This window comes from Pristiophorus japonicus, chromosome 2, assembly GCF_044704955.1.
Source record: "Pristiophorus japonicus isolate sPriJap1 chromosome 2, sPriJap1.hap1, whole genome shotgun sequence".
Taxonomy (NCBI): domain Eukaryota; kingdom Metazoa; phylum Chordata; class Chondrichthyes; family Pristiophoridae; genus Pristiophorus; species Pristiophorus japonicus.
Genome location: NC_091978.1, coordinates 4,082,132 through 4,095,505, shown reverse-complemented (window position 1 = coordinate 4,095,505; position 13,374 = coordinate 4,082,132). Strand labels below are relative to the sequence as shown.

Sequence of the window (13,374 nt, the reverse complement as noted above, 5' to 3'; positions counted from 1 at the left end):
GGGCAAATGCATGGCAGATGCAGTAAAATGTGGATAAATGTGAGGTTATCCACTTTGGTGGCAAAAATACAAAGGCAGAATATTATCTGAATGGCGGCAGATTAGGAAAAGGGGAGGTGCAACGAGACCTGGGTGTCATGGTACATCAGTCATTGAAAGTAGGCATGCAGGTACAGCAGGTGGTGAAGAAGGCAAATAGTATGTTGGCCTTCATGACTCGGGGGATTTGAGTATAGGAGCAGTGAGGTCTTACTGCAGTTGTACAGGGCCTTCGTGAGCCCTCGCCTGAAATATTGTGTTCCAATTTTGGTCTCCTAACCTGAGGAAGGACGTTCTTGCAATTGAGGGAGTGCAGCAAAGGTTCACCAGACTGATTCCCGGGATGGCCGGACTGACATCTGAGGAGAGACTGGATCAACTGGGTCTTTACACATTGGAGTTTAGAAGGATGAGAGGGGATCTCATAGAAATATACAAGATTCTGACGGGACGGGACAGGTTGGATGCGGGTAGATTGTTCCTGATGTTGCGGCAGTCCAGAACCAGGGGAGACAGTCTTAGGATAAGGGGTAAGCCATTTAGGACTGAGATGAGGAGAAACTTCTTCACTCAGAAAGCTGTTAACCTGTGGAATTCCCTGCGCAGAGAGTTGTTGATGCCAGTTCATTGGATATATTCAAGAGGGAGTTAGATATGGCCCTTACGGCTAAAGGGATCAAGAGGTATGGAGAGAAAGCAGGAAAGGGGTACTGAGGTGAATGATCAGCCATGATCTTATTGAATGGCGGTGCAGGCTCGAAGGGCCAAATGGCCTACTTCTGCATCTATTTTCTATGTTTCCCGTGAAGGTTGTGTAAACCTCGGTGGTAAACAGCATTATACTGCATCTGCCATGCATTTGCCCACTCACCTAACCTGTCCAAGTCACACTACAGCCTCTAAGCGTCCCCCTTACAGCTCACACCGCCACCCAGTTTAGTGTCATCTGCAAACTTGGAGATATTACATTCAATTTCTTCATCCAAATCATTGATGTATATTGTAAAGAGCTGTGGTCCCAGCACTGAGCCCTGCGGCACTCCATTAGTCACTGCCTGACATTCTGAAAAGGACCCGTTTATCCCGACTCTCTGCTTCCTGTCTGCCAACCAGTTCTCTATCCACTTCAGTATATTAGCCCCAATACCATGTGCTTTGATTTTGCACACCAATCTCTTGTGTGGGACCTTGTCAAAAGTCCAAATACACCACATCCACTGGTTCTCCCTTGTCCACTCTACTAGTTACATCCTCAAAAAATTCCAGAAGATTTGTCAAACATGATTTCCCCTTCATAAATCCATGCTGACTTGGACCGATCCTGTCACTGATTTCCAAATGCGCTGCTATTTCATCCATAATAATTGATTCTAACATTTTCCCCACTACTGACATCAGGCTAACCGGTCTATAATTACCCGCTTTCTCTCTCCCTCCCTTTTTAAAAAGTGGTGTTACATTAGCTACCCTCCAGTCCATTGGATCTGATCCCGAGTCGATAGACTGTTGGAAAATAATCACCAATGCATCCACTATTTCTAGGGCCACTTCCTTAAGTACTCTGGGATGCAGACTATCAGGCCCCAGGGATTTATCGGCCTTCAATCCCATCAATTTCCCGAACACAATTTCCCACCTAATAAGGATATCCTTCAGTTCCTCCTTCTCACTAGACCCTCGGTCCCCTAGTACTTCCGGAAGGTTATTTGTGTCTTTCTTCGTGAAGACAGAACCAAAGTATTTGTTCAATTGGTCTGCCATTTCTTTGTTCCCCATTATAAATTCACCTGAATCCGACTGCAAGGGACCTACGTTTGTCTTCACTAATCTTTTTCTCTTCACATATCTATAGAAGCTTTTGCAGTCAGTTTTTATGTTCCCGGCAAGCTTCTTCTCGTACTCTATTTTCTCCCTCTTAATTAAACCCTTTGTCCTGTAGGAGACAATCGATTCTGTGCTGGATCTTTGTAGAGCCAATCCAAAACCAATCCCACTACCCCATATAAAGGCATGATAGCACAGTGGTTATCATACTGAACAAGTAATGCAGAGACCCGGACTAATGATCTAGAGACGCGAGTTCAAATCCCACCGCAGCTGGGGAACTCAATAAATCTGGAATAAGTGTTTTATATTCGTTCTTGGGATGTGGGCGTCGCTGCGAAGGCCGGCATTAATTGCCCGTGAGCCGCCTTCTTGAACCGCTGCAGTCCGTGTAGTGAAGGCTCCCACAGTGCCGTTGAGGAGGGAGTTCCAGGATTGTGACCCAGCGACGATGAAGGAATGGCGATATATTTCCAAGTCAGGATGGTGTGTGACTTGGAGGGGAACATGGAGGTGGTGGTGTTCCCATGCGCCTGTTGCCCTTGTTATTCTAAGTGGTAGAGGTCACGGGTTTGGGAGAGCTAGGATCAGTAACAGTGACCACGAAACTACTGATTGTCGTGAAAATTGGGAGAGCTGTGCCACAGACTGAACAGTTAGCCGGGGACAGACAGTGAGTTGGGGATAGATTACCATAGATTCTAGTTTAATTTGCAAATTTTTATGTTGAATTTCATTTGGCCTCTACTCTCTGGAGTTTAGAAGTATGGGAGGTAATCTCACTGAAACAAACGATTCTGAGGGAGTTTGACAGGGTAGAGACAGGCTGAGTGGTTGTTTCCCCTAGTTGGAGAGTCTAGAACTAGGGCGTACAGTATCAGGATAAAGGGTCGGCCATTTAAGGCTGAGATGAGGAGGAATTTCTTCACTCCGAGGGTGGTGAATCTTTGAAATTCTCTACCAAAAGGGCTGTGGATGAGGCGCCATTGAATATATTCAAGGCTGAGATCGCTAGATTTTGGAGTCTAGGGGAATCAAGGGATATGGAGATTGGGCGGGATCAGCCCTGATTTTATTGAGTGGCAGAGCCGGCTTGCAGGGCATACTGCCTCCTAATTCTTATGTCCTGTTCTTATTCTGTCCAAGGATTTAAGAATATCTAAATAAGTAAGGACATCCCATGTTTTATTTGCAAAATAATTAAAAGTCACGAGGAGGCTTTTCAAGCAAGACCTTCTTGGTTTAGTTTCTAATATTTTATCCAGTGATAGGCATAGTTTCTGCAATCTCTCTTTTTAAATACAGATACTACATTTGCTAGATTTCAATTCTGCACAACCTCTCCGGCACCAACTGAATCTTTAATCATTGTAGCCACTGCCCCACAAGTGTTCTCCCTACTCCTTCAGCACCCTCGGTTATACATCGTTCGGCCCAGGGGATTCAACATTTATACAGATGGTGAACTCTCATTAAATGAAATGCAGTTGAAAATAAATCTGAATAATGAGTGAAGAAAATCTGCTTAAACTTTTTCTTAAAAGAAAACATTCATCCTATACTAATTTAACTCCACATTTTATTGCTTTTCTGCAGCTTTAAATTAGATCCTAAAATCATGCCATGTGCAGTCCGGTATAAACAATGAGCTCCGGTTCACCATGTCCTGGAAAATCACATGTGCTGGAAGTGTTGTCAGCTGGAGGTTTCACGAGGTGGTCACATCACAGCACAAGAGTGTGCAGGCAGAGAAGGAATGAGTGACCATCAGACAGGCAAGGGGGAGCCAGGCAGGTAATGCAGCAGTCCTCCGAGTACACCTCACTCTCTCACCAGAATTCAGGACTCTGCAGAGTACAGCCAAAGTCAGGTCCACGGCATCATGGGCGGCTCAGCTGTCCAGTGGGGAGGGGGAAGATCAGGAAAGCAATCGTGATAGGAGATTCGATAGTATGGGGGAAGAGACAGGCGCAGACAGGATTCCAGGATGGTATGTTGCCTCCTTGGTGCCAGGGTTAAGGATGTCACCGGGCGGCTGCAGAAAATTCTGAGGGGGGTGGAAACTGTGAACAGAGAGGGAGAGGTCCATTTCGGTATCAACAACATAGGTAAAAAGAGGGATGAGGTCCTCCAGGCAGATTTTAGGGAGCTCGGAAAGAAATTAAAAGGGGCTGAAATTGTGTTTTGTAGGCCACCTGTTACCGCTGGCAATAGGTGGCAAACGGGCAGCAAAGGCCTACCGGCGTCGGTAAACGGTGTTGACACCTCGACTTAAATTGAGTCGGCACTTTGGCACACGCACCAAGAGGCAATGCTGCGCCAGCTAACACCACCCTCGTGGTGATGTCATCCAGTGTACAACGTCTCTCTGTCGCAATATTTGCTTTGTACGGCTGCCATACCGGCAGGCGGCCGTACAGCCAGGAAAAAGTTGACATTAAAGACCGGATCTCAGGCGGAATCACCCAGAAAGGAAGGTAAGCTTTTCTCTTTACTTATTTCTGCATGTTTTCATTAGTTTTAAGAGTGGGGAAATGTGGGAGAAGTTTTAGTTCTTTTTTATTCCCATTTTTCTTCTAGCATGGCGGCAGCCTCCCGATGGGAAATTCAGTCGGTCTCCTGAGCTCCCGCCCGACGGAGAGTGTGCAACGGCACTTTTTAGCGCTGCTCCCTCATCTTTGGGCGTTAAAACTGAATTCAGGACTTTGAGGCTGCGCTTAACGCCTGGCGCTAAAGTCAGCACTCAGGTGGTCACACCGGCGGTACCCAATTTTAACCCCTAAAAAGCAGGATCTCAAAAAGATAGTAATCTCTGCATTACTCCCGATGCCAGGAGCTAGTGAGTACAGAAATAGGAGGAGAGCAGAGGAATACGTGGCTGGAGAGATGGTGCCGCCGGGAGGGCTTCATATTCCTGGGGCATTGGGAGCGTTTCTGGGGGAGGTGGGACCTGTACAAGCCGCACTAGTTGCACCTCAACAGAGCCAGGACCAATATCCGTGGGGGGAGGGTTTGCTAGTGCTGTTGGGGAGGGTTTAAACTAGCTTGGCAGGGGGATGGGCACCAGGATGCATCATTCGAAAGGAGAAACAAGGTGCACAAAGGATTCGGAGAGACGATAAGAGCATAAGAAATAGGAGTCGTCGGCCACTCAGCCCCTCGAGCCTGCTCTGCCATTCAATGAGATCACGGCTAATCTTCTACCTCAACTCCACTATCTCCATATCCCTTGATTCCCTTAATATCCAAAAATCTATCGATCTGTCTTGAATACACTCAAAGATGGAGCCTCCACAGCCCTCTGGGGCAGAGAATTCCAGAGATTCACCATCCTCTGAATGAAGAAGATTCTCCTCATCTCAGTCCTAAATGGCTGACCCTTTATTCTGAGACTGTGACCCCTGGTCCTAGACTCCCCAGCCCGAGGGAAACATCCTCTCTGTCAAGCCCTGTAAGAATTCTGTATGCTTCGATGAGATCACCTCTCATTCTTCTAAACTCGAGAATATAGGACTAGTCTACTCAATCTCTCCTCATAGGACAATCTCCCCATCCCAAGAATCAGTCTGATGAACCTTTGTTGCACTCCCTCAATGGAGTATATCCTTCCTTAGGTAAGGAGACCCAAACTGTACACAATACTCCAGGAGTGGTCTCACCAGGGCCCTGTATAATTGCAGTAAGACGTCTTTACTCTTATACTCAAATCCTCCTGTAATAAAGGCCAACATACCATTTGCTTCAATCACTTGCTGTACCTGCATGTTAACTTTCAGTGATTGGTGTACAAGGACACCCAGGTCCCTCTGAACACCAACATTTCCCAATCTCTCACCATTTAAAAAATACTCTACTTTTCTATTTTTTCGACCAAAGTGGATAACTTCACATTTCTCCACATTATATTCCATTTGCCATGTTCTTGCCCACTCACTCAGCCTGTCTGTATCCCCTTGAAGCCTCTTTGCATCCTCCTCACAACTTACATTCCCACCTATCTTTGGATATATTACAGTTGATCCCCTCATCCAAATCATTGATATAGATTGTGACTAGCTGGGGCCCAAGCACTAATCCTTGCGGCACCTCACTAGTTACAGTCTGCCAACCCGAAAATGACCCGTTTATTCCTACTCTGTGTTTTCTTTCCATTAACCAATCCTCAATCCATGCTAGTATGTTACCCACAATCCCATGAGCCCTAATCTTGTTTAATAACCTCTTGTGTGGCACCTTATCGAATGCCTTCTGAAAATCCAAATACACCACATCCACTGGTTCCCCCTTATCTATTCTACGAGTTACAACCTCAAAAAACTAACAGATTTGTCAAACATGATTTCCCTTTCATAAGGGAATACTGAGATAGCACTAGAGGAAGAAATAGTACAGTATTAGGTGGGGTCAGACTAAGAATGAATACAAGAAGGTCTAAGACAGGTTTGCAGTGCATGTGTGTAATTGCATGAAGTGTGGTAAATAAGATTGGTGAGCTGCAGGCGCAAATAGGCACATGGGACTATGATGTCGTGGCGATAACTGTGACCTTGCTCAAAAAAGGGCAGGATTGGGTATTAAATATTCCTGGATACAAGGTGTTCAGGAAAGATAAGGAAGGAAAGAAAGTTTTTTTTTTGGGGGGGGGGGGGGGGCAGTATTGATTAAGGAGAATATCACAGTGCTGGAGAGAGAGAATGGCATAAGTACATAAGAAATAGGAGCAGGAGTAGGCCATAAGGCCCCTCGAGCCTGCTCCGCCATTCAATATGATCATGACTTACTAGCGACCTCAGCTCCACTTTCCCGTCCGATCTCCATATCCCTTGATTCCCCTAGAGTCCAAAAATCTATCGATCTCAGCCTGGAATATATTCAGAGACTCAGCATCCACAGCCCTCTGGGGCAGAGAATTCCAAAGATTCACAACGCTCCGAGTGAAGAAATTCCTCCTCATCTCGGACTTAAATGGCCGACCCCTTATCCTGAGACTGACCCCTGATTCTAGACACTCCAGCCAGGGGAAACAACCTCTCAGCATCTACCCTGTCAATCCCCCTCAGAATCTTGTATGTTTCAATGAGGTCACCTCTCATTCTTCTAAACTCCAGAAAGTATCAGCCCATTCTACAAAATCTATCATCATAGGGCAGCCCTCTCATTCCAGGAATCAATCTAGTGAACCTCCATTATACCACCTCCAAGGCAAGTATATACTTCCAAGAGCCAAGGACCAAGAGTTGGAAAGGGGGATTCGGCTGGATAGCTCTTGCTTGGCCGGCACAGATACGATGGGCCGAAATGGCCTCTCTCCGTGCTGTAAATTTCTATGATTCCACAATTCTATTCCTTAGATAAGGAGACCAAAAGTGTACACAGTACTCCACATGTTATCTCACCAAGACCCTGTACAATTGTAGCAAAACTTCCTTACTCTTATACTCCAACCCCCTTGCAATAAAGGGCAACATGCCATTTGCCTTCCTTATTGCTTGCTGTACCTGCATGCTCGCTTTTTGTGTTTCTTTCATGAGGACACACAATTCTCTCTGAACACCAACATTTAAAGGTTTCTCACCATCTAAAAAAATATTCTGTTTTGTTATTCTTCTTACCAAAGTGAATAACCTCACATTTCCCTACATTATACTGCATCTGCCACCTTACTGCCCGAACACAATTTCCTGACTAATAAGGATTTCCTTCAGTTCCTCCTTCTCGCTAGATCCTCGGTCCCTTATTATTTTCGGATGATTATTCGTGTCTTCCTTAGTGAAGACAGAACCAAAGTATTTGTTCAATTGGTCTGCCATTTCCTTGTTCCCTATTATGAATTCACCTGATTCTGACTGCAAGGAACCTACATTAGTCCACTAATCTTTTTCGCTTCACATATCTAAATAAGCTGTACCCTTATTGCATGCATCCCTAATTTCCTGTTTTATGCCATCCCCAACCTCTTTACTACTGTTTGGTGGTCTGTACACAACTCCCGATGTAAAGGCTTAAGAGAGGGTGCAGAAAAGATTTACAAGAATGGTTCCAAGGATGAGGGACTTCAGTAACATGGATAGACTGGAGAAGCTGGGGTTGTTCTCCTTGGAGCAGAGGAGATTTGATAGAGGTGTTCAAAATCATGAGGGATCTAGAGAGAGTAGAGAAACTGTTCCCACTGGCGGGAAGGGTCGAGAACCAGAGGACACGGATGTAAAGTGATTGGCAAAAGAACCAAAGGCGACATGAGGAAAAACATTTTTATGCATAGCATCATGGAAAATTATGACACAGGAGGAGGCCATTCGGCCTATCATGTCCATGTCGGTCAAAAAAGAGTTACTCAGCCTAATCGCACCTTCCAGCACTAGGTCTGTAGCCCTGTAGGTTACAGCTCTGTAAGTGCACATTCAAGTACCTTTTGAATGTGATGAGGGTTTCTGCCTCTACCACCCTTTCAGGCAGTGAGTTCCAGAAAGAGGGAGCTGTTCCATCGGGACGGGTTCCACTTAAACCGGGCTGGGACCAGCGTCCTGGCGAACCCAGTAACTAGGGTTGTACATAGGGCTTTCAACTAAAAAATGGAGGGGGAGGGGTCAGATGAGGGGAAATGTAGATATCTCAAGAGAAAGGTCAAGGCAATAGAGCAGTGCAGAGATTTGGGTATGCAGAGCGTGACAGGAAGGGACCGAGTGTGTAACGGTAGCAGTGTAGCAGAGAATAAGGTCAAAGCAGGGAATAGTGGCAAAAAAATTAAATTAAAGGCTCTTTATCTGAATGCACGAAGCAGCCGTAACAAGATCGATAAGGGGTTATGGGGAGCGGGCGGGGAAGTGGAGCTGAGTCCATGATCAGATCAGCCATGATCTTATTGAATGGTGGAGCAGGCTCAAGGGGCCTTATGGCCTATTGCTGCTCCTATTTCTTATGTTCTTATGTAAGATCGACAAACTCGTGGCACAAATAGAGATAAATGAGTTTGATGCAATAGCCATTACAGAGATGTGGTTGCAAGGTGACCAAGGTTGCAGCGTTCTTGATGTTTCAAAAAGTCAGGCAGAATGGCAAAGGGGGGGGGGGTGGCGGTGGAGGGTAGCCCTGATAATAAAGGATGACATATGGACAGTAGAGAGAAAGGATCTTGGCTCGGAAGATCAGAAAGTAGAATCAGTATGGGTGGAGATAAGGAAATAACAAGGGGCAGAAAGCGCTGGTGGGAGTAGAATATAGGCCCCCTAACAGTAGCTATTATGTTGGACAGAATATTAATCAAGAGATAGTAGGGGCTTGTAACAAAGGTAATGCAATAATTGTGGGGGAGACTTCAATCTTCATATAGACTGGACAAATCAAACCAAAGAGTCTGGAGGACGAATTCATGGAATACATTCGGGACAGTTTCCGAGAACCAACCAGGTAAGAAGCTATTTTGGATCTTGTATTGTATAAAGAGACAGGGTTAATTAGCAATCTCATAGTAAAGGATCCTCTGGGGCAGAGTGATCATAACACGATAGAATTTCACATTACGTTGAGAGTGACCTGCTTAAGTCCAAAACTAGAATCTTAAACTTGAATAAAGCCAATTACATGGGTACGAAGGGGGGTTGGCCAAGGTAGGTTGGAAAAATAGATTAAAAGGTATGGCGGTAGATAAGCAGTGGCTAGCATTTAAAGGAATATTTCATCATTCTCAACAAAAATACATTCCATTGAGAAACAAAAACTCCGCGGGAAAAGTGATCCATCCGTGGCTAAATAAAGAAGTTAAGGATAGAAAGAAGCTCATCATGCTGCGAAGAATAGTACTAAGCCTGTGGATTGGGAGAGTTCCAGAAACCAGCAAAGGATGACCAAAAAATTGATAAAAAGAGATAAAATAGACTATGAGAGAAAACTAGTAAAGAATATAAAAACAAATTGTAAGAGCTTCGACAAAAAGGGAGAGAGTAGCAAATGTAAACATTGGTCCCTTAGAGGCTGAGACAGGAGAAATTATTTTGGGGAATAAGGAAATGGCAGAAACATTAAACAAATATTTTGTATCTGTCTTCACAGTAGAAGACGCAAAAAGCTTACCAAAAATGATGGGGAACCAAGGGTCTAATGTGTGAGGATCTTAATGTAATTAATATCAGTAGAGAAAAAGTACTAGAGAAACCAATGGGACTAAAAGCCGACAAATCCCCTGGATCTGACAGCCTACATCCTAGAGTTTTACAAGAGGTAGCTGCAGAGATAGTGGATGCATTGGTTTTGATCTTTCAAAATTCCCTAGATTCTAGAACGGTCCCAGCGGATTGGAAGGTAGCAAATGTAACACCGCTGTTGTAGAAAGGAGGGAGAAAACAGGGAACTACAGGCCAGTTAGCCTGTCAGTCGTCGGGAAAATGCTGGAATCCATTGTTAAGGAAGTGGTATCAGGGCATTTAGAAAATCATAATCTGATTAAGCAGAGTCAACATGGTTTTATTAAAGGGAAATCGTGTTTGATAAATTTGAATTATTGAGGATGTAACTAGCAGGGTAGATAAAGGGGAACCAGTGGATGCAGTATATTTGGATTTCCAAAATAATTCGATAAAGTGCCACATGAGTTTCTTACACAAGGGTTCATGCGATTGGAGGTAATGTATTAGCCTGGAGAGAGGATTGGTTAAAGGACAGAAAACAGAGAGAAGGGATAAACGGACTGTAACTAGTGGGGTGCCACAAGGATGTGTTGGAGCCTCAGCTATTTACAATCTAGATTAATGACCTAGATGAAGGGACCGAGTGTAATGTATCCAAGTTTGCTGATGATAGAAAGCTAGGTGGGTCAGTAAGCTGTGAGGAGACCACAAAGCTTCTGCAAAGGGATATAGATAAAGTGAGTGGGCGTAAGGTGGCAGATGGAGTATAATATGGCGCAATGTGAGGTTATTCACTTTGGTAGGAAGAATAGAAAAACAGAATATTTTTTAAATGGTGAGACTCTTTTAAATATTAGAGATTGTCTCTCTAATCTCTTCTGTCTTCCACCCTATCACAGACCTTCCCTTTTGTTCTTTCTTCCCCTCCCCCTTTCAGTGCTTGTTAAAAATGTGTTCTTTCCAAACACTCTCCAGTTCTAACGAAGGGTCATCGACCCAAATGTTAACTCTGCTTCCTCTCCACAGATGCTGCCAAACCCGCTGAGATTTCCAGAAGTTTCTATTTTCATTCCAGATTCCAGCATCCACAGTATTTTGCTTTTGTATTAAGATTCTGAATAGAATTGACAGGTTAGATGCTGAGAGGTTGTTTCCCCTGGCTGGAGTGTCGAGAACTAGGGGGCACAGGCTCAGGATAAGGGGTTGGTCATTTAAGGCCGAGATGAGGAAGAATTTCTTCACTCAGAGGTTGTGAATCTTTGAAATTCTCTGCCCCAGAGGGCTGTGGGGACGAATCTCTGAATATATTCACGGCGGAGATAGATTTTTGGACTCTAGGGGAATCGAGGGATATGGGGATCGGGCGGGAAAGTGGAGTTGAGGTCGATGATCAGCCATGATCTCATTGAATGGCGGAGCAGGCTCGAGGGGCCGTATGGCCGACTCCTGCTCCTATTTCTTGTGTTCTTATGTTCCTGCAGTCTAGAGCTTTCCTGCTCACGGTCAACTACACGACCAAATTTTGTATCATCTGCAAACTTCTTTATCATGGTCCTTACATTGAAGTCTAAATCATTAATATATACTACAGTAACATTATCACAAATAGTTTTTTGCCTCTCCCAGGAGATCACATGGTTTCGGGTGGGGTGGACTGTATAAGTTGTGATACACAAGGTATCGCAATTGTGTGGGACAGGCTTGATGGACCAGATGTATACTCGTACAAAAAGTAAGGGACCGAGTACTGAGCCCTGTGGAACACCACTGGAAACAGCTTTCCAGTCACAAAACCTCCCCTCAACCATTACCCTTTGCTCCCTGTCACTGAGCCAATTTGCAGATGCACTGCCTGAAAGGGTGGTGGAGGCAGACTCAATCGTGGCTTTCGAAAGGGAACTGGATAAGTACCTGATGGAAAAAACATTGCAGGGCTGCAGGGAAAGGGCGGGGGAGTGGGACTGGCTGAGGTGCTCTTGAAGAGAGCCGGCACGGGCTCGACGGGCCAAATGGCCTCCTTCTGTGCTGTAACCATTCTATGATTCCAAGTTGTTTTGATTCTTTATATCCCATACCTGACATTTGGTAATGACTGTTGCTCAGACACAGGCACATTCCCTCGGGAAACTCCGGCTGGGCTCGTGTGTCTTTCACCCTGGACAAGAAGGAATCGAATGTGAAAATTAAAGCAGAAGTCCAACAATCAATCATTTTCAAAAAATTCCAACATTAATATGGTATTATGGTAGCAGAGTGATTATGTTACTGGACGAGCAACCCGGAGTCAGTGAGTTCAAACCCTAACAGGGCAAGTTGTGCAATGGAATTCAATAAATCCTGTAATTTGTGGTAAAGCGGCAGAAAAATAGCCACGGATGTTCCGGATTGTTGTAAAAACCCACCTGAATTGCTAATGTCCTTCAGCAAAGCCAACCTGCGCCCCAACGCACTCTGGCCTACAAATGACTCCAATCCTGCACCACATTGTTGATTTGCAGTGGGCCATCAGCAGCAGCACAACCTGTAACTCCCATCCTGGCATATCCCTCACTGCTTGATCACCAATAAAACAGGAAACAAGCCTGGTTCAATATGTACAGAGTATGCCAGAAGCAACACCAGGTTATAGGAACATAAAAGAACTTAAGAAATAGGAGCAAGAGTAGGCCATACGGCCCCTCGAGCCTGCTCCGCCATTCAATAAGATCATGGCTGATCTGAAAGGCATACCTTAAAGTAACAACTTAGCGGAGCTACCATTGCATGCTCAACACCCAACGCAACAGGCGAAAGACAGGATTGAGCAGTCCCTTACCCCAACAGATTACAGCAAAACTCTGTAGCCCCAAGACATCCAGTCAATAGTTGTGATGAACAAGTAAGTAATGGTAGGATTGGAAACTTCAGGGATATCCCTATGCTCAACTATGCCGAGTCCAGGATGTGAATGTAAGAATCAAGGATGAAATGTTCTTTCGTCTTCAGCCAAAAGTGCGAGTGGATCATTTTTTTTTAATGAATTCACGGGACGTGGACATTGCAGGCAAGGCCAGCATTTATTGCCCTCGAGGAGGTGTTGGTGAGCCGACTTCTTGAATACAACTAGTGGCTCGCTGGGCCATTTCCGAGGGCAGTTCAGAGTCATCCACATTGCTGTGGGTCTGGAGTCACATAGGGCAGACCGGGTAAGGACAGCAGATTTCCTTCCCTAAAGGACATTAGTGAACCAAATGGGTATTTACGACAATCCGATAGTTTTATGGTCACCATTACTGACATGCGTTGAACCTCCCAATACCATACTAGCCACTGCCCCTGACTCAGATGAGCAGTTGCTGATGTTCAAAAGAAAGCCAAACGCCTGCCCGGTGGTGTGTGTTCCACCAGA

General features: G+C 45.1%; 1 protein-coding gene across 10 annotated transcripts in view; it reads right to left on the bottom strand.

Annotated features, from left to right (window-relative positions):
- Positions 1-13,374, bottom strand: part of fbxo41 (F-box protein 41) — a 248,309-nt gene that overhangs the window by 164,784 nt on the left and 70,151 nt on the right. For all 10 annotated transcript variants that reach the window (XR_011588477.1, XM_070866554.1, XM_070866561.1 and 7 more), the window contains exon 5: positions 12,062-12,141. Coding sequence is in view for 9 of the 10 variants with exons in the window: in XM_070866554.1 (XP_070722655.1) it covers positions 12,062-12,141 (80 nt within the window). In the remaining variant the exon portion in view is untranslated. The remainder of the gene's footprint in view (positions 1-12,061; positions 12,142-13,374) is intronic.